Below are 22,022 nucleotides of genomic sequence, written 5' to 3' on the forward strand. Positions count from 1 at the left end.
GGACGGTCGTTCCAGGCTTTGGCATGATTGAAAAAGCGTGGCCCCCACTGCAGGCGCGATGAGGGTGAGTGAAGAAGAGTGCAGATGTCTGGAGGGAAGATGGAAGTTCAGCCAGTGGTTCGGTCCCAGTTTGTGGAGGACTTTGTAGGAGTGTCTTGAATTGGCATCTTTTCTGAACAGGGAGCCAGTGGATTTTCCTGAGGTGAGGAGTGATGTGGCTACGCTTGGGTAGGTCCCGAGGAGTCTGAGGTTGGTGCAGGCTTCTTTGGAAGGAGGGCAGGGGGCACTCATCTCTGAATGCTTCTATCTGCCTTGGAAGGATGCTGTGGAGATGATAAGTGTTGAGAAGGTTGGTGACTTCAGTGCTGATTATGTTGGATCCAAGGTTGTAGAGATGGTGGGGGCAGTGGGTGACCCGGAGTGGATGGAGGACATGATGGTAGTTGTGGTCTGGATGTTGAGTGGAGACACAGTGGTTATGGCTGGGGGTTCGCCAGTTGGATATGAGAGTTGGATCTGGCCGAAGTGGATTGAAGGTTAAAGTTGAAGATATTAGCAGTCTTGCTGTGGAAGTAGTCAGATCGTACACCCCTCACAACAACTCTGCGACTCACTGTTTTCTGTGGGAGTGTGGTTGGAGAATTCCTTGATCTCGGATAGTTCCTTGGAGTGGTTGGTCGGCTTTTTTTTTATTTATTTTTTTTGGTTGGCATTTATTTGTGTGCAGCTCTGTTGGAGGATGTGCCATTGTTTGTCAAGTGAAGACAGTTAAGCTTGGTGGTTCGGAGCTATGGGGTGCACCTGGTGGCTTGTCTTGACGTTCTGTTGGTTTTTGCTGGTTTTCTGAGGGTAAATTTGTTGGCGCATTTGCTGATCCATACAGAGAAGTTGTGTACGGCCTGGTTGAGGCTGGGTGGTGTGGTGCTAAGAACTGCACCCATTCGCTCTCTTACTTTTCCACAGGCTTGGTGGGTGGCACTTTAGTGCTTGATGGTGAAGTGGACATTTGTGTGATCGGTCCCGGATTATGATACATGTTACTAATTGAGTTTGCACCCTTTCAAAGCAAGTAGAAATGTTGGTGAATGAGTCCCACTGGACATTTATTTTACGTATTACACTTACTCTGATACTGCTGAACAATCTGAGTGATCCTTATGTTGTATACATAAGTGCCCTTAAAAGCACTTCAAAATCTGGTCAAGACTTTTCAGTTTTGCCACACAGGGAACTCTTTGACAACTTGGCTTAACTTTCCATCCACCCTTGTGTGGACACTACAATGCTTTGTTCAATCTGTGAACAGAACACCTACTATGTCCTTACGGTGGATAGAGGTGTTGAGCAGGCCATAAGGAAGTCCATGATTTCCTCAAGTAGAGTAACACACTCTACAGATGCTTCCCTATCGAAGCACTGGCCTGTGGAAGATGGGTATCCATGCACAGCCTTTGAAAGGTTTACCTTACAGCAGCTCCACCTCCATCAGTTTCCCAATACTTCACTTTTGTAGGGTACAACACAAGGCAAGTAGGCACACAGGGCTGCCTGAGACTGGTACTGGGGGACCGTAAACCCAACTCTCCTGCCTCTTTCCTTAATTAAAGCAGACTCTACAATGATAACATATGTAAGGAAATGCCTCCTTGGCATGGTTACCCCCTGACTTTTTGCCTTTGCTGATGCTAAGTTTTGATTTGAAAGTGTGCTGAGGCCTGCTAACCAGGCCCCAGCACCAGTGTTCTTTCCCTAACCTGTACTTTTGTTTCCACAATTGGCACACACTGGCATCCAGGTAAGTCCCTTGTAACTGGTACCCCTGGTATCAAGGGCCCTGATGCCAGGGAAGGTCTCTAAGGGCTGCAGCATATCTTATGCCACCCTGGGGACCCCTCGCTCAGCACAGACACACTGCTTGCCAGCTTGTGCGTGCTGGTGAGGACAAAACGAGTAAGTCGACATGTGTAGGAAGTTGGCTCTGTATGCACTATTTAAAAGTAAAGAATAGCATGCACAGAGTCCAAGGGTTCCCCTTAGAGGTAAGATAGTGGCAAAAAGAGAATACTAATGCTCTATTCTGTGGTAGTGTGGTCGAGCAGTAGGCTTATCAAAGGAGTAGTGTTAAGCTTTTGTTGTACACACACAAGCAATAAATGAGGAACACACACTCAAAGACAATTCCAGGCCAATAGGTTTTTGTATAGAAAAATCTTTTCTTAGTTTATTTTAAGAACCACATGTTCAAATTTTACATGCAATTCTTCAAATGAAAGGTATTGCAGGCAGGTACTTTAGGAACTTTGAATAATCACAATAGCGCATATACTTTTCACATAAATCACATATAGCTATTTTAAAACTAGACACTTAGTGCAATTTTCACAGTTCCTAGGGGGAGTAAGAGTTTGTTAGTTCTTGCAGGTAAGTAAACCACCTACGGGGTTCAAGTTTGGGTCCAAAGTAGCCCACCGTTGGGGCTTCAGAGCAACCCCAAAGTTACCACACCAGCAGCTCAGGGCCGGTCAGGTGCCGAGTTCAAAGTGGTGCCCAAAACGCATAGGCTTCAATGGAGAAGGGGGTGCCCTGGTTCCAGTCTGCCAGCAGGTAAGTACCCGCGTCTTTGGAGGGCAGACCAGGGGGGTTTTGTAGGGCACTGGGTGGGGACACAAGTTAGCGCAGAAAGTACACCCTCAGCAGCACGGGGGCGGCCAGGTGCAGTGTGCAAACACGCGTCGGGTTTCCAATGTAAATCAATGGGAGACCAAGGGGTCTCTTCAGTGATGCAGGCAAGGGGGGGGCTCCTCGGGGTAGCCACCACCTGGGCAAGGGAGAGGGCCTCCTGGGGGTCACTCCTGCACTGGAGTTCCGATCTTTCGGATCCTGGGGGCTGCGGGTGCAGAGTCTTTACCAGGCGTTGGGATCTGGGAGTCAGGCAGTCGCAGTCAGGGGGAGCCTCTGGATTCCCTCTGCAGGCGTCGCTGTGGGGGCTCGGGGGAGGGCAACTCTGGCTACTCACGGTCTCGCAGTCGCCGGGGAGTCCTCCCTGAAGTGTTGTTTCTCCACAAGTCGAGCTGGGGGCGTTGGGTGCAGAGTAGCAAGTCTCACGCTTCCGGTGGGAAACGCAGTTGTTTTAAAGTTGCTCCTTTGAAACAAAGTTGCAGTCTTGGGCAAATGTAACGTCCTATGATATGGGACTGGGAAAGGCAAGGACTCCAGTGAAGGCAAAGTCTACATAAGCACCCCAGTTAAACTCCCTAGCAGGAAGGAAAACAGGTCACTTGAATAGCTCTCTGGTATTGGAACCGCAGAACCGTTAGTAATCCAAAACTGAGGGAAACGCACACAGAGTTCAAACGGCTAAAAAGTAATCATTCCCCAACCTCATCCTGCAGCATAAAGTAATTGAGTCCATGAACCCCCCCCCCCCCCATGGGCATAAACTGGTACCTCTGTACTTCATTGCTTAAAAAATCAGTATATATTCCCCAGTCTCTGTTAAGCGTCATTCTAAGACCCCATGAGAACCAAACTACACCACAAAATCTTATCTGTTGAGGATGGGGACCCTCGTGTAAATAAAGAAAGGGTAGGGCGAAGTCTTCAAGAAGATTCCAAAGTGTGAGGAACCCCTTCCTTTCCTTCTGTAAAAAGCAAACAAAGCACAATGAAAAACAGAGTAAGACACCAGTACGAACAAATGTAAAATAGCCATAAACAGGTGGATGGTTAAAGCAAAAACACAAGCTCAGCCCTTATTCCCATATGACCATTACAGAGGACACTGTACAGATGTGTAAGAAAACTCAAGGTCCCTACTGAAGATGTATACTGAGTTCCTCGTTGCGATTGAGGCTATGAGACGAATCATTTTAAGAAGTGGTGAACAGATCTGTCTATGCAGAAAGTATCATCTTTATGGGACAAACTTGCAGGATGGAGGGATAAAGGGTTGTTGAGTTGGGAGGAATATTGTTTTGTTGAGGAAAGGGTTACTGAAGCTTCCCACATTTTTACCTACTCCCCAAAATAAATACTATCAGTCTTCTAGGGGGATTTACAGGGTCTTTGTGCATCTTCAAGGGCATGGGTACTCGCAAAGATTTTCCCAGTGGCCAACATTTCGGTCTGTGATGTGACCGAGGGACTCATTGAAGCGAGCAGGCCGGTAGTCGTGGTTAGGGGTGTGTTGGAAGTAAGGTGGGTTTATGGGAGTAAAGCATAAACGTTTAGTGGCTGAAGTGCACAAAGTCAAACCAGAAAACCAGGCATTAATCCCGGCTTCCTCACTTTACGAAACTGTGTGATCGTATGCAATTTTCTTTTTATTCCACTTCCCTCAATTCTCACATATAAAAGGACTAGAAACACAGGACTTCAGGATGATTGGTGTATGAAACTTTCTCCTATGTCTGATTTAATAAACAATATTGTTCATGTACAACACAAAACCAGGCCACTTAAAGGGCCACATAACCACTGACTTGCCGCTTAGTTCGCTATTGGCATTGTTTCCAGGGTGGGGAAAGAATGAACTTTTCTAGATTCATGTTTTTAAAAAACAAATCACTTTCAAAAATAAAAACTTTTCAATTTTCATTGTACTGATATAATCTGATTTACCAAGGTGGAACTGTTTTGCAGGTTAATAAAATACACTTTTTCAATTCTGAAGAGACTTGTATTTTTACCCTTTTGCTGCAAGATGTCTTTAAAAAATTAAAGTGTTCCTAAAGTTAAGGGGTGCAGGACACACACATATATATATATATATATATATATATATATATATATATATATATATATATATATATATATATATATATATAAAAAATTCTCTCAAACTGCAGTTAACCTGTAAATAAACGCCTGTTAACTTAAAAAAAAAAAAAAAAAAAAAAAGTTACTGCTCTGTCTGATGATAAAAAGCAGGTCAGTGCTGCTTTTGACCAGGGGGCCCCATCCAAAGGCCTGAGAGGTCAAATGCGGCCCCTGGGCTGTACTTTGAGTACCACGGTTCTAGGGAGAGTGTCGCCGAGAACATATCCAAATACATAGATAAAATAATGTGGGATTTTGTACGAAATCTCCCCTCATATGTGAAAGATACGAAAGTTGTGTTTTTTTTTTTTTTTTTGTTGTTTTTTTTTTGTGCAAAATCAATGGTATTCCATGGGAAACTGTTTTGTTTCATATAATACTTGTTAGTTCCCGTGCAAAATAAGCCATATTGGTAATTGCAAGCTGAGATTTTAATATATATTTTTTTTTTTTTTTTTTTTTTTACATGGAGCTTGTTTACCTGGTCTCTGAAATTTTCAACGGTTTCAGATATGTACTATTTATCTTTTTTCAGTTTAAAAATATACTTTGAACTCTTCGGACAGAGCAATATAGTTTTTCTGTTGTCTGAAGCAGTGCTCCTTTTAAATTGGTGGTTTACTTATAACCTAATTTTCTCCATTACTTTATTTTCTTCTGTTCTTAATAGCATCGCACGTGGTCAAAAATGTAGATTTGTCATCTATATAGGTTATCAAAATACCAGTCATTGATTTTGGGGCGGGGGGGAGAGGGAACTTCCTGTGTATCTTAATCTATTGGTATTAGCGTTAAGTCATTTTGACTATGGCACTTTCAATGTTTGCCCATTCTGTGATATGTTCTGATAGTAAGTTAAACATACTAGTGATTTCAGCCTGACTGTTTTGTCTTTTCAAAGGTGGGAACAACCTTACTCCTGGAACTGATGGCAGTATGTTTTTTTTTTTTATTTTTTTTTTTTTTTTTTTAAATTTTGTACCACCTTAGGGAACGATCATTTGGTGATGCTTACTTCAGAAGGTGATCTGTACACATCTGGCTGTGGAGAACAAGGCCAGCTTGGGCGAGTGGCAGAGTGTTTTACAAACCGAGGAGGTCGGAAAGGATTGTGTAAGTACCTGCTGACTGCGCTCATTGTCTAGCCAAAATATCTGCTAAACTGGGAGAATGACTTCTAATTAGTGACTTCTTTCATGGTCTGTTAGGAAATGAGGTGTGAAGAAATCGGATTTCTAGTGCAGCTAATAGCTATTTCCCTGTCAAGAAAATGGTATCTACTTCATGGGTTTTTTGTCTTTTTGTTTATCTACTACCTCTCAAATCCCAGCAGTCTGCTTGCCTCTTTTCCATCTAATGGTTGCACGTTTAGACACCTGGACACCAGGATGAGTGGGCCTTTGTACATTGTGTGTATAGAGGAAACTGGCACACCAGAAGTTTTTTTTTTGGTAGTAATTTCATTGCTGGCTCTTTAAGTGCTGGAAGTTCCAGCACCTGTTGATGAAACAAGTGTGTTTTTTTTTTTTTTTGTTTTTTTTTTTTGTTATCCAAATGCATATCCTGCTCCATTCTGAAGTTAAGCACATCATCCATAGAACTCCTCAGTTGTCCGTGCCATTAAAAATTAGTTTTCGTTCCACTTGTCGTCTTTTCAGTATGCTGCACCTGCCGCACAGTATGCTTCCTGCATAATATGTAGATTGTATCAAAAAAAATATTCTAACTTTTAACTGATCAAACATTATTAAATGCTGCACACTGCATGTAATTCAGCCCTGTGCTTTGCAAACGTTAAGGGGTTACTTTGCAGCCGTTGTGTTTTTTTGTTGTTGGGGGGGGGGGGGAGGGGGCGCATCTCTTGGTTACAAGTTAACTGAGATAGACTTTATGTAATGCTAAGAATTGTTTCTGATGGATACAACTACCTGTGGATTCCTCACCTAATGAATACTTCCATGGCGCCAGCATTCGACGGAAATCTTCTTACTAGTCTCTGCACGTCGACGAGGACGTCACTCTAGCCCACGCGACGCCGTCTGATGTCATACAGGCAATAAGAGGTCCTCGCCGACGTGCCGATGACAGTTCCCTTTTTTCCGTGCATTCGAAACAGTTATCTTCGAGGGAGCTACTGTTACCTTCGTGGTTAGTGTATTGTCTGCTGCATAGTTCTCTCTGCGGTAATAATGTCTCAGAGGAAGTCGGGTTTCAAGCCCTGTCGAGAGTGTGGGGGCAAGATGTCAGTTACAGATCCTCACTCCGACTGTCTATGGTGTTTGAGCTCCGACCACGACGTCTCGACTTGCGATTCATGTCAACACATGAATCCGAAGGCCCTCAAAGAGCGTGAGGCCAAGTTATTCATGGCAAAGTCAAAGAAGAAGGAGAAACATCATAAGAAGTCTTCTTCGCCAAGGTCTCACCGGCGTCATCGAGACTCCCGGCGCCGTAGAGACTCACGACGTCATTCCAGCAAGGAGTCTCGTTCGAGGTCACCTTCGGCTCGGCGTCGGAGGACTTGGGAGGTCAGCCCCACGGTCACGCCGCATCCATCGACGCCGTTGCCCTCTCCGGCGTCACCGACTTCGCCTGGTCAGGCGTCGGTGATTGAGGTGGTGCAGCCTCTTGTGTTTTCTCCGGCGTCGGGGTCGCCCTCGATCCAGGCACCCCAGTATCCGGTTTTTCCCACTCCTGGAGCCGATAGTACCGCGTTTCTTAATGCGATGTATACCATCTTTCAGCAGATGGCTCCAGGAGCTGCTCCGGCTGGTCCTTCGGGGCCCTTGGCCTTTTCGTTGGGTGATCCTGCGCCTCTTCGGCCGGCACCCTTTATGCCCTTTCTCCCTTTTGGGAATGTGGGCTCGGCGTCGGTGGCCGCTCCGGTGGCTTCGGATGTTTCGGCCCCGGAGGTTGCCCTTCCGTCGAAGTCAGGATTTTGCCCTGTGACTCCGGTTGGTCCATCGGCTCCAAGACCTCGTCCTCCGGCTCCTACCTCGGCGCCGAAGCTGCCTGTGGCGCCGGACGCGGCATCAGATGCTTCTGGAGATCGGCGCCGTTCTTCGTCGGCGGAGGCCATGTCGACTCCGCGTATCGAGGAGAGACTTCATTCGAGGAGGCGTGCTCTCCGTCTTTTAGAAGAGCAGGAGTACCAGCGAGTCTTAGAGGAGGGAGAGATTGAGGACTCTGGAGACGGACTACATGGTCTGGATACAGCCAGTGGGCTGGACACTTCCCCTGAGTGGGACCTTTCATCTCCAGGGGAATATACGGAGGAGGCTGCTTCCTTTCATGCTGTGGTGAGGAAGGCAGCGAGCTTTTTGGACCTGCCTTTGCCGGTGGCAGAGGCGAAGCAGAATTTGCTGACAGAGGTATTGCATCCGGCCTCTGCTGCAGCTGAGCCTCTCTTGCCATTTAATGAGGCTTTGCTGGATCCGGTGTTGGAGGTGTGGAAGAAGCCGGTGTCTTCCTCAGCCGTTCATAGGGCTGTGGCCAGGAGGTATCGAGCTGCACCATCTGACCCTGGCTTTCTCTCTAGACACCCTACGCCGGAGAGCTTGGTGGTGCAAGCCTCCTGTTCCTCAAAGTCAGCGCCTGGTTCCTTCCCGACGGTGCCTGGAGACAGAGACTCCAAGAAACTGGATGCGCAGTCCAAGAAAATATTTTCGTCATGCAGTTTGGCGTTGAAGGCCACCAACGCAACGTGCATTCTGGGGAGGTACATCCATGCTCTGATGGATGATATTTCGTCTTCATTTACGGAGCTCCCCCAGGGTCTCTTGGATGTGGTCTCGGACGCCCAGGCTGCCGCGACCCAGATTATCCAGTCTGGGCTGGACACGACCGACTCGGTGGCCAGGGCGATGGGCACGGTTGTGGTGGCAAGAAGACAGGCCTGGCTCCGAAACTCAGGGTTTTCTGCGGATGTGCAGTCGACCCTGCTGGACCTCCCGTTTGATGGGGACAGACTGTTTGGAGCCAAGGCAGATTCGGCCTTGGAACGATTTAAGGAGAGCAGAGCCACAGCCAAATCGTTAGGACTGCAAGCTCCTTCTTCCTCTGCCTCTTCTAGATTTTTCAGGAGGTTTCGGGGATTTGGGCGTGGCTCTTCTTCCTCTTCCTTTCGGGGGAGGTTCCAGCAACCCGCCTCTTCCCTCCCCTATAGGTCATTTAGAGAGAGGGGGAGGGGTGGGGCCCATACCAGAGGAGCCTCTCAACAGCACTCTGCCTCTTCCTCGTCCTCTGGAGGGGTGCAGCAGGGGAAGCAGCCTTAGGCTTCCACCGTTTCCCACTCACTCTTCTCCTGTAGGGGGAAGATTACAGCATTTTCTCCACAAGTGGAAGTCTATCACAACGGACACTTGGGTTCTCGGCATTGTGGGGAAAGGCTACGCCCTTCCCTTTCGGGAGTTCCCGCCCGCCCATCTTATTGTTCAGAAGAACACCTCCTGTTGCTAGAACAGGAGGTTCAAGTCCTCCTTTCAAAGGGCGCAGTAGAGTTGGTCCCAGAGCAGGAAAAGGGTCGAGGTTGTTACTCAAGATACTTCCTGATTCCCAAAAAGGATGGTCAGTTGAGACCAATCCTGGATCTGAGGATCTTGAATTGGTTCCTCAAACAGGAAAAGTTCAAGATGCTGACCCTAGCACAGGTGCTTTTGGTGTTGAACAAGGAAGATTGGATGGTGTCTGTCGACTTGCAGGATGCTTACTTTCATATCCCGATACTCAAGTCGCACAGGAAGTATCTCCGGTTTGTGGTAGGGTCGCAGCACTATCAGTTTGCGGTCCTCCCGTTTGGTCTTACTTCAGCACCTCAAGTCTTCACAAAGGTGATGTCGGTGGTTGCGGCGGAGCTCAGAAGGAAGGGGATAGCAGTATTCCCTTACTTGGACGACTGGTTGATCAAAGCCAAGTCCCCGGAGCTTGTCGCATCATCTGCAGTCAACAACCCAGTTGTTGTTTGACCTGGGCTTTTCAGTGAACGTGCCCAAATCTCACCTGGAGCCCTCTCAGCGCCTCCTGTTCATAGGGGCAGTACTGGATACAACATTGAGTCGAGCCTTTCCTCCGCCTCAGCGGATTCAAGATATTCAGGAATTGGTTCCAATGTTTCGAAATGGAGCGGTAGTTCCAGTCCTCAAGGTCCTTCGTCTGCTCGGTCTGTTCGCCTCCTGCATTCTGTTGGTCACGCATGCTCGCTGGCACATGAGGGCTCTTCAGTGGTGCCTCCGAAGGCAGTGGTCTCAACACAAGGGAGATTTAGAAGGTACTGTCAAGATCTCCAGAGATGCTGCTGTGGAATTGAAGTGGTGGATTGCGGGCAACAATCTTTCACAGGGAAAGCCGTTCGCGCAGTCGCCACCAGTGGCCACGGTCATAACGGATGCTTCCACTCTAGGGTGGGATGCTCATCTGGGGGGATCTGGAGATCAAAGGGCTTTGGTCTCCAGAGGAACAGGTGTTTCATATCAATCTGTTGGAGTTACGGGCTGTATGTCTGGCTCTCAAGGCCTTCCTCCCATCCCTTCGTGGTCAGTCGGTACAGGTCCTGACGGACAATACTACCACGATGTGGTACATAAACAAACAGGGAGGAGTAGGGTCGTACCTTCTCTGCAGAGAAGCTCTTCGGCTATGGTCCTGGGCAAAGGACCATCAGATTTGCTTGGTGGCAAATCATCTGGCCGGGGTCTTGAATGTACGTGCGGACAGTCTCAGTCGCCAATTCTCGGCAGACCACGAGTGGCGTCTCCATCCAGATCAGGTCTGTCTAATCTTCCAGATATGGGGGTTTCCTCGGATAGATCTGTTTGCCACTCTAGAGAACGCGCATTGCCCGTTATTCTGCAGCCTCCAGTATCCGATGCAGGGAGCGTTGGGGGACGCGTTTCAGATAACCTGGTGCGACCAGTTGCTTTACGCGTTTCCCCCCATACCCTTGATTCCTCGAGTGTTGAGGAAAATTCGCCAAGACCGGGCCCAAGTCATCTTAATAGCTCCGGATTGGCCAAGGAGGGTATGGTACTCCGACCTTCTCCAACTCTCACTGTGCCCTCCGCTCCGTCTCCCTCTCAGGGCAGACCTCCTCTCGCAGTCGCACGGGCAGGTTTTACACCCCAACCTCCAGAGTCTGCACCTACATGCTTGGAGATTGAACGGGGCAACCTGAGTTCCTTCTCTCTCCCGCCTGATGTAGTGGATGTTATCTTAGCGGCCAGGCGACACTCCACTAAATCTATCTACGCTAATAGGTGGTCTAAATTTGTTATGTGGTGTGGAGAGAGACAGATTGATCCCTTACATGCTCATCTGTCACATGTTGTCTTTTGCACTGTCTCTAGCGCAGAAAGGTTGTGCAGTGGCTACCATTAAGGGTTATTTGTCGGCCTTCATTTGTCTTCCAGACCAACCATCGTTATTTAAATCCCCTATTCTCAGATTCTTGAAAGGTCTTCTGAATCAATATCCTCCAAAACCATTCGTTATGCCTCAATGGGATTTGTCCTTGGTCCTGACTTTCCTTATGGGGTCCCCTTTTGAGCCTATGCATTCTTGCCCCTTAAGGTATTTGGTTATTAAAACAGTATTCCTGGTAGCTATAACATCTGCAAGGAGAGTGAGTGAGTTGCAGGCCTTATCGGTTAAACCCCCTTATATAACGTTTTATGGGGATACGGTGGTGTTGAGGACCAAGGCTGCTTTCCTTCCGAAGGTTGTTTCACCCTTCCATTTGGCTCAGACAATCACTTTGTCCACGTTTTATCCTCCGCCTCATCCTTCAAAGGAGGAAGAAAGACTACATCGCCTGGACCCAAAAAGGGCGTTGAGCTTCTATATCGACAGAATGAAGGATATCAGGCTGGAGGATCAGCTGTTTGTCGGATACGTGGGCAAGAGGAGAGGAAAGGCAGTCCACAAGAGAACACTCTCCAGGTGGGTTGTTCTTTGCATTAAAATCTGTTACTCTTTGGCAAAGAAGGATCCGCCTGAGGGCATTAGAGCTCACTCCACCAGAGCTAAGTCGGCCTCTTCAGCCTTGGCCAGGGGTGTTCCTGTGGTAGACATCTGCAAGGCCGCAACTTGGTCGTCCCTTCACACTTTTGTGAAACATTACTGTTTGGACTCTGAGGTCAGAAGGGACGGTCATTTTGCACGGTCAGTGCTGCAGGATTTCTTGGTTTGACCATTTAGGCACCCACCGCCGGGCGTGGTACTGCTTTGGGACTCTATTCATTAGGTGAGGAATCCACAGGTAGTTGTATCCATCAGAAGAACGAGTTACTTACCTTCGGTAACGACTTTTCTGGTGGATACATTAGCTACCTGTGGATTCCTCACGGTCCCACCCGCCTCCCCGTTGCCTTTTTGGTCTCTCCAAGCAATCCTTGAGTGTGCTCCTTTTGGTCTTCAAAGTTGCAATACATTTTGCATATATGATATTTGTATATATGTGTATATTTATATATAAATCTATATATATTGTGTATATACATGATTCGTATATATATATTTATTTGTTTAAAAAAAAAAAAAGGTTATATTAAATCTACAGCTATTTTATTGCAATGTTGTGTGATTTACAATATTAAGAGATGTTGCTTTGCTCTTTCATTACATTGGGTTATTATTATTCTCATGCACGTAAAAAATTTTGGTACTGTCATCGGCACGTCGGCGAGGACCTCTTATTGCCTGTATGACGTCAGACGGCGTCGCGTGGGCTAGAGTGACGTCCTCGTCGACGTGCAGAGACTAGTAAGAAGATTTCCGTCGAATGCTGGCGCCATGGGAGTATTCATTAGGTGAGGAATCCACAGGTAGCTAATGTATCCACCAGAAAAGTCGTTACCGTTCTTCTTTGCCATAGTTAGCCACGCACGTTAATGTTTCCTTCGAGAACTTTTTTTTTTTTTAATCTGCAGTATTTAAAGAGGATAGTCCAATAAAGATATCCTAATTTTCCACGTGAAAAGTATGCTTACTAAATGTGAAATGTTCCGTAGCGTTCTTCAGGGCTTTTTTCGTAATTAAGAGGTGCTCTCAAAAGCCCAGTATTTCCACATGTGGTACACTAGAAACTTAAGGCTAGAGCTTTAACTTAACTAGGATGCGTTTCATGAATGAAGCTCCCTTTCTTACACGAGGCACATGTGCTTGTTGCTGCTGAACTCAACGCTGTTTCACTGTCGGGCATGAAAATGGTGTAGTCAGCCTGTGAGCTAAAGATCTCCATAACTTCAATGCAAAACAATCTAATGTTGATGGATGATATTGTTATGAATGGACGTGGTTGAACATGTGTGCGTCTTTTGGCACATCAGCTTTACAACGCTGTGTGTAGTGTTTAAATTACTAGAAGTTAATGCTGTCGACCATGCAGCAAACTTTCTTTTAATTGCTTTAAATACAGCTGTATTTGCTTATCACTGGCTCAGTTTAGTCAACTCACGTAATACTTAATTGGTGCATAAGTCAATCATCCTTTTGAATAGCAAGTCTTCTTTTTTTTTTTTTTTTTTTTTTTTTTTTTTTTTTTTTTAAATTAACGGCAAAATATTTATTCTAAAGAATCTTTCCTATTAAATGGGATGCTTTACCAGAAGGTAGTTCTGTAGTTGTGAAATAAGATGGATTACAGAGTCCTAGCTGCAACAGTAGGAAATTCATTGAGAAATAGTTTGCTACACCAAATCCTAATCCATTAACACAGATCAAAGACTGAAAACCTAATGAACGTGGGAGAGAAGACCAAGTGGAACATCACATCGCTCGGTGGTCAAGATCACTATTTTCTGTGGAAACTACTGGAAGTTGTGAACTAGTTAAATGTTTTAACAAAGCATTTATTTTTATAAGTGGGGTTAAATATTTAAAAAAAAAAAAAAAAAAGTTTGTAGGTTCCTTAAATTCACCAGATAATTACGCTTAAGTTAAATTAAGTGTTTACAGAGCTCTTGTATGGAGGCAGGGTGTTTATTTCTGCTACGAACCACAGTTTAGATAAGATTCCTGAATTCATTCCTCGTGTGTGTGGTTTTTTTTTTTCTTTTTTTTTTTTTCCTTTGAAAGATCTGTAACTTATTTTATGTGCCTTGGAGAGCACCACAGCACGGAGTGCATTTCACTGTTTCCCAAGCCAAGAACAGAATTACCCTTTTTTTGCATTGCTCCGGAGGTATATGGAATGGTGAAAGATCCCACCAAGTCTTTGCACGTACACTCCAAAATGGTGCTTGCATAACCTACTTACCTCAATGTTCTTTGCTACCCAAACTGGGCATTGTGGCCTTGCTTTGAAATATAACCTATCCTGCACATTTACTCAGTTTCTCTTGAAATCCTGTGGCTGCTTTTTGACTTACACCCACTTATTTACTTTGGTAGATCGCCTGCTGATCCCTCAATGCATCCACATGAAGGCAAAGGGTAGTGGACGGGTTCTCTTCCAGGATGCCTTCTGCGGTGCTTACTTCACCTTTGCCATTTCCAAAGAAGGGCACGTGTATGGCTTTGGGCTCACTAATTACCACCAGCTCGGTGAGCAAATTAGACATTCCATCCACAGTTATTTTGTAGCTATGTTGGCTGTCCTAGGTTCTGGTTGTGATACTGCAGTGATTGGTGCTGATTGTTGGTTACAAGATATCGTTTTTGCGTTTGCTTGGCTAAATCTGTATGTTGGGTTATATTTTTGTACATATACTGTGATGATAACCTTTGACCCTGCTTCTGCAGGCAGGTCACTCCCGCTCCGCCTTCCGCGCCACCTCCTTTCCCGTTCCCTTCTGCCTTTTTTTTGTTTCCTGCCGCTGCGGCCCCTCCTACCTCCCCTCCTTCTCACCGCTTCTTTTGTCAATTTCCCCGCTGCTGCGGCCCTAGCCCTCTCATTCGACAGACCCTCCCGCTTCCCAGCTGCCACTTCCACCCTCCCCTCCTCTTATGGCAGCCGCGCCACTGGCGCGCCAGAACCCCAGGCCCTCTCATACACACCTTCTCCCCCCCCCCCACCCTCCACTCTCTCAACCCAGGCCCCCACCCCACATGCACCACATCTAGCCCCACACACACACTCGTGGCCCCTTCACCTGCCACTTCTTCTCGTCATCCCTCACGCCAACCATAGTGACCCCACCTACAACAAACACAACACCCAAACACAAGACTCACCCACCCTGCCCCCACCAACCAACCCCGCAGCACACCAGAACACACCCGCAACAACACCCTCACGCACCACACCGCCACCCAACCCACACTCAGGATTCCGCCCCCCTTCCCCAACCACACACTCCACATGGACCCCCCACCACACACGAAGAAACCGAAAAAAACCATGAACTCCATCTACTCCGGTTCCCCCTCTGACCCTTGTCCACACCGCATCTACAACAAAGCTAGCCCTACCATCGCCCCATACTCTACAACATAATCTGCTCGTCTTTCGACTCTTCCACCTACCCAGACCCCTGGTAGCACACGGAAATCACCGCTCCTAAAAAAAAAAAAAAAAAAAAAAAATTAAATGAAAAACCAAGGCGACCCAGAGACCCTCTCGAACTACCGCCCCATCTCCCTCCTCCCTTTCCCCACCAAGGTTGCAGAGAAATTTATCAACACCCGCCTATCCCACTTCCTCGAAGCAAACAACACTCTTAACCCCTCACAATCCGGGTTTCGCACAAACCACAGCACGGAAACCGCTCTCGCATGCACTGACATCAGGACCAAAGTCGACAACGGCAAGACCGTCGCACTCCTCCTCATAGGTCTCTCTGCAGCCTTTGACACCGTCTGCCACCACACACTCCGCACATGCCTTCACAACATAGGAATTCACCACAAAGCCTTGGACTGGCTCACCTCCTTCCTCACCGACCGGACCCAGAGAGTCCGCCTTCCGCCCTTCCACTCCAGCACTACCAAGATCACCTGTGGAGTCCCCTAGGGTCCTCCCTCTGCCCCACACTCTTCAACATCTACATGATTCCCCCCCCCCCAGCCAACATCCTCCGAGCCCACAGAATCACTATCCTCTCCTATGCAGATGACACCCAACTCATCCTCTCCCTCACCCGCAACCCCACCACTGCCAAAACCAACCTACATGCTTCTCTCCTCGACACCGCCAACTGGATGACCACTAACCACCTCAAGCTCAACTCAAACAAAACCGAGATCATCATCATCATCATCTTCGGCCCCAACAAAACCACATGGGACGACTCCTGGTGGCCCACTGCCCTAGGCCCTGCACCGCTCCCACGCACGCAACCTCTGCATCATCCTCCACCCCTCCCTCTCCATGACACAGCAAATCAATGCTCGAACCTCCTCCTGCTTCCACACACTGCACTCTAAAAAAAAAAAAAAAAAAAAAAAAAAAAAAAAAAAAATCCTTCAAATGGATTCCCCCAGAAAGACAGTCACCCACACACTCAGCAGCAGACTGGACTACGGTAGCGCCCTCTACGCCGGCACCACACTCAAACGCAAACTCCAGAGAATCCAGAACACAGCCGCACGCCTCGTCCTTGGCTTCCCCGCCACAAACGAATCACATTCAGGATCCTTATCCACGCACACACATCCCTCCACAACACCGGCCCAACTTACCTCAATGAAAGAGTTAACTTCCACATTCCCACACACAACCTCCGATCAGCCGACCTTGCCCTAGCCACAGTCCCCCGCATCCAACGCACCACCACAGGAGGCAAGTCTTTCTCCTACCTCGCCCCCAAAACCTGGAACTCCCTCCCCACCGACCTTCGCAAAACCAAAGACCTACTGGTCTTCAGAAAGAACCTCAAGACATGGTTGTTCGATCAGTGAGCCGCCCCCCCACCCCCCTGTTTTCCCTCCCCCAGCGCATTGAGACCCTCACGGGTGAGTAGCGGGCGCTCTACGAATTATTTGATTTGAGTGGGCTGGTGCTAGGCTAGGGTTTCTTAATCCAAAATACAGAAAATCTGGTCATTTTGTTGATTGTGTGTGACGTTCTCAGGTTGAGATTTGGTTTGTTTTTATTGGGTGTGGTGAAGACATGAAGTATTGTTTGGATCAGAGTCGGGAACTGGTGTTTCTTTGTTTTGGTGTTACAAAATATGTTCATCCAGTGGGTTTTATCCCATGGCCATATAGATTTGGTGATTTGTGTGCCAAATCACTTCTACTTTCATTTTGCAGGGACCAAGGGCACAAGCTCCTGCTTTGCCCCTCGAAACCTATCTTCGTTCAAAAACTCCACCAGGTCCTGGGTTGGCTTCTCTGGAGGCCAACACCACACTGTGTGCCTGGACTCAGAAGGTGAGTTAACGCCACCCCCAAACCTACCTTACCGTGATTGATTTGATTTACTTTTTGAACTAATTTGTATTTAGCATTTCAGGCATATACAATGGCAAGTAATGTGTATGGTAAGTTACGTGGACATTGTATTCAAAACGTTCAAATTGTATGCATGCATAAACAATAGATGTAGGCAAGTACACTCTTTCTTGGCATGGTAAACCCCATTTTCGGACTGTCAGTGTGTTTGTGTGTTCACTGGGGATTCTGCTCACCAGGACCCCAGTGATTATGCTCTCTTACCCTTTTAAACTGGGTTGCTAGGACCACATGCAGGCCACATTTGGCTTACTGGTGCCCCCACGTTAGTCCCTAGTATGTTACCTAGGGCATTGGGGTACCAGGGATCCCCATGGGCTGCAGCATGTATTATGCCAAGGTGTATCTGCAGGCCTGCCATTGCAGTCTGTGGTCACTACAGGCCACTGTAAGTCACCCCTATGGTAGGCCCTCCTAGCCCAAAGGGCAGGGTGCGTGCACCTGTGTGTGAGGGCATCCCTTCACTAGCAGTGGTTCTTCTCCCTACCCCCCCACCCCCCCATTTATGATCAATTTTCCTGGACTTTGAGTGCAGGTATGCCGTTTTATGCATGTACTGGAAATAGGTCAACACCTATGTCCAGCTACATAATGATAACTCTGAACCTGGTTTTGTTTGGTATCGAACATGTCAGAATAATACCCCAATACTGTTGCCAATATTGGAAGTATGATTTCATGCACTCTGGGGGCTCCTTAGCAGCATTGCTCCTACCAGCTTTCTGAGGTTTCCTGGGCAGCCCATGCTTCTGTCACCCCCCTCAAACCGGTTTTTGCCCTCCTGCTGCTTGAACAGCTTGAGCCCAGGAAAGCAGAACAAAGGATTTCCTTTGGGAAAGAAGAGTAACACCTCTCCCTTTGGAAATAGATGTTATATGGCTTGGGAGGTGTAGCCTCCCCAAGCCATTGGTATACTTTGAAGGACACATTTGGTTCCCTCTGTGCATAAACTGGTCTTCACCATTCAGGGACCCCCAGTCCCTGCTTTGGAGCGAAACTGTACAGTGGAAAGGGGAGTGACCACTCCCCTGTCCATCACCACCCCAGGGCTGGGTGACCAATCCCCCTTTCAGGGCTACTTAGGGTTTCCTCTGGGATGGGTCCTCTGATTTGGCTTGCAGGATTCCTGCAGGACTCCTCTACTTCGACTTCTAGCCACTGGAACTGAGATTGGACTCTGCAGGAACCGACTATCTGCTGTAGGAAGTTGGCTCTGTATGTGCTATTTCAAAGTAAGGAATAGCATGCACAGAGTCCAAGGATTCCCCTTAGAGGTAAAATAGTGGTAAAAAGAGATAATACTAATGCTCTATTTTGTGGTAGTGTGGTCGAGCAGTAGGCTTATCCAAGGAGTAGTGTTAAGCATTTGTTGTACATACACATAGACAATAAATGAGGTACACACACTCAGAGACAAATCCAGCCAATAGGTTTTGTTATAGAAAAATATCTTTTCTTAGTTTATTAAGAACCACAGGTTCAAATTTAACATGTAATATCTTGTTTGAAAGGTATTGCAGGTAAGTACATTAGGAACTTTGAATCATTTCAATTGCATGTATACTTCAAGTTATTCACAAATAGCTATTTCAAAAGTGGACACAGTGCAATTTTCACAGTTCCTGGGGGAGGTAAGTATTGGTTAGTTTTACCAGGTAAGTAAGACACTTACAGGGTTCAGTTCTTGGTCCAAGGTAGCCCACCGTTGGGGGTTCAGAGCAACCCCAAAGTTACCACACCAGCAGCTCAGGGCCGGTCAGGTGCAGAGTTCAAAGTGGTGCCCAAAACGCATAGGCTTCAATGGAGAGAAGGGGGTGCCCCGGTTCCAGTCTGCCAGCAGGTAAGTACCCGCGTCTTCAGAGGGCAGACCAGGGGGGTTTTGTAGGGCACCGGGGGGGACACAAGCCCACACAGAAATTTCACCCTCAGCGGCGCGGGGGCGGCCGGGTGCAGTGTTAGAACAAGCGTCGGGTTCGCAATGGAAGTCAATGAGAGATCAAGGGATCTCTTCAGCGCTGCAGGCAGGCAAGGGGGGGCTTCCTCGGGGAAACCTCCACTTGGGCAAGGGAGAGGGACTCCTGGGGGTCACTTCTGCAGTGAAAGTCCGGTCCTTCAGGTCCTGGGGGCTGCGGGTGCAGGGTCTTTTCCAGGCGTCGGGACTTAGGTTTCAGAGTCGCGGTCAGGGGAAGCCTCGGGATTCCCTCTGCAGGCGGCGCTGTGGGGGCTCAGGGGGGACAGGTTTTGGTACTCAGTCGTAGAGTAGTCCGGGGGTCCTCCCTGAGGTGTTGGTTCTCCACCAGCCGAGTCGGGGTCGCCGGGTGCAGTGTTGCAAGTCTCACGCTTCTTGCGGGGAGTTGCAGGGTTCTTTAAAGCTGCTTCTTGAAACAAAGTTGCAGTCTTTTTGGAGCAGGTCCGCTGTCCTCAGGAGTTTCTTGTCGTCGAAGCAGGGCAGTCCTCAGAGGATTCAGAGGTCGCTGGTCCCTTTGGAAGGCGTCGCTGGAGCAGAGTTCTTTGGAAGGCAGGAGACAGGCCGGTGAGTTTCTGGAGCCAAGGCAGTTGTTGTCTTCTGGTCTTCCTCTGCAGGGGTTTTCAGCTAGGCAGTCCTTCTTCTTGTTGTTGCAGGAATCTAATTTTCTAGGGTTCAGGGTAGCCCTTAAATACTAAATTTAAGGGCGTGTTTAGGTCTGGGGGGTTAGTAGCCAATGGCTACTAGCCCTGAGGGTGGGTACACCCTCTTTGTGCCTCCTCCCAAGGGGAGGGGGTCACAATCCTAACCCTATTGGGGGAATCCTCCATCTGCAAGATGGAGGATTTCTAAAAGTTAGTCACCTCAGCTCCGGACACCTTAGGGGCTGTCCTGACTGGCCAGTGACTCCTCCTTGTTGCTTTCTTTGTTCCCTCCAGCCTTGCCGCCAAAAGTGGGGGCCGTGGCCGGAGGGGGCGGGCAACTCCACTAAGCTGGAGTGCCCTGCTGGGCTGTGACAGAGGGGTGAGCCTTTGAGGCTCACCGCCAGGTGTTACAGCTCCTGCCTGGGGGAGGTGTTAGCATCTCCACCCAGTGCAGGCTTTGTTACTGGCCTCAGAGTGACAAAGGCACTCTCCCCATGGGGCCAGCAACATGTCTCTAGTGTGGCAGGCTGCTGGAACTAGTCAGCCTACACAGACAGTCGGTTAAGTTTCAGGGGGCACCTCTAAGGTGCCCTCTGGGGTGTATTTTGCAATAAAATGTACACTGGCATCAGTGTGCATTTATTGTGCTGAGAAGTTTGATACCAAACTTCCCAGTTTTCAGTGTAGCCATTATGGTGCTGTGGAGTTCGTGTTTGACAAACTCCCAGACCATATACTCTTATGGCTACCCTGCACTTACAATGTCTAAGGTTTTGTTTAGACACTGTAGGGGTACCATGCTCATGCACTGGTACCCTCACCTATGGTATAGTGCACCCTGCCTTAGGGCTGTAAGGCCTGCTAGAGGGGTGGCTGACCTATACTTGCATAGGCAGTGAGAGGCTGGCATGGCACCCTGAGGGGAGTGCCATGTCGACTTACTCGTTTTGTTCTCACTAGCACACACAAGCTGGCAAGCAGTGTGTCTGTGCTGAGTGAGAGGTCTCCAGGGTGGCATAAGACATGCTGCAGCCCTTGGAGACCTTCCTTGGCATCAGGGCCCTTGGTACTAGAAGTACCAGTTACAAGGGACTTATCTGGATGCCAGGGTCTGCCAATTGTGGATACAAAAGTACAGGTTAGGGAAAGAACACTGGTGCTGGGGCCTGGTTAGCAGGCCTCCGCACACTTTCAATTGTAAACATAGCATCAGCAAAGGCAAAAAGTCAGGGGGCAACCATGCCAAGGAGGCATTTCCTTACATCTGCATTTACGATGAAGACTCTGCTTGCAACATTGTTTCCACTGCTCCTTCCAGCTTCTGCGCCATTTCCCCAGCAGTGCATCCTCTGAGGACAGCAAGTTTAGTCTGTAATAGAATTAAGAAGGACTTTCTCTCTTGGAGTGAATGAGTCCCTCCCCTGCATCTACAGACACTAACTGCAATGACGTCTGGCTGCGTGGATCTTCTCTCCCTGAGCTGCATGGATCCTGCATCACAGGTGGTGGTCCAGAGTAGTCCTCTTGGTCCCCTCTGCCAGTTGTCCAACTTGGGAGTTAACCCCTTGCCTTCCCACGCAGGACAGTACCCCAGTGCACAAGTCTCTTGCAGCTACCATGGTTTGTTGGCATCCCCCAAAGGAATCTTCAGGCTCCGTGTAGGCCCAGCACGTTTTCCTGTGACCACAGCCGTCTGTGTGCTTCTCCTGCAGCGTGGTTCCCTTCTCCAGTTGTGCTGCGTGGGTGCCACTGCGACTCTTGGTTCCTCTTCCAGTGGGTGTGCCTTTTCTTCTGTGGACTCTCTGCCTTGCTGAGGGTCCCCTTAGGACTCCCTCCCATGGGCGAGTCCTCCTGGACCTTGCTGGCCCCCGGCAGCTCTGAATTCTTATGTGACTTCTGAACTTGGTCCCCTCATTCCATAGGTCATCCTTCAGGAATCCCCTACTGGTTTCTTGCTGGCTTGCCTGGGTGTTGCTTTTTCTTATTTTCCTTCCTTCTGGGTGGTTTGGGGGGAAAAAAAACAGTAACTTACTCCTTTCTTCCTGGTCTCTAGGGGGGCACTGTGGTACTTACCTTTGGGTTTCCATGTTCCTCGGGCTCCCCTCTACACATCCCACTTACCTAGGTTGGGGGTCCTGCATTTGCATTTTTTGTTTATTTATGTTTAGTATAAGTGCTGTGTGACTACAGTGGTAGTGCATGAGCTT

General features: G+C 48.1%; 1 protein-coding gene across 3 annotated transcripts in view; it reads left to right on the forward strand.

Annotated features, from left to right (window-relative positions):
- Positions 1-22,022, forward strand: part of RCC1 (regulator of chromosome condensation 1) — a 97,006-nt gene that overhangs the window by 22,413 nt on the left and 52,571 nt on the right. For all 3 annotated transcript variants that reach the window (XM_069224109.1, XM_069224112.1, XM_069224111.1), the window contains 3 exons: positions 5,809-5,931; positions 14,203-14,355; positions 17,005-17,124. In XM_069224109.1, coding sequence (XP_069080210.1) covers positions 5,809-5,931; positions 14,203-14,355; positions 17,005-17,124 — 396 coding nt within the window. The remainder of the gene's footprint in view (positions 1-5,808; positions 5,932-14,202; positions 14,356-17,004; positions 17,125-22,022) is intronic.

Source organism: Pleurodeles waltl, chromosome 3_1, assembly GCF_031143425.1.
Source record: "Pleurodeles waltl isolate 20211129_DDA chromosome 3_1, aPleWal1.hap1.20221129, whole genome shotgun sequence".
Classification (NCBI taxonomy): domain Eukaryota; kingdom Metazoa; phylum Chordata; class Amphibia; order Caudata; family Salamandridae; genus Pleurodeles; species Pleurodeles waltl.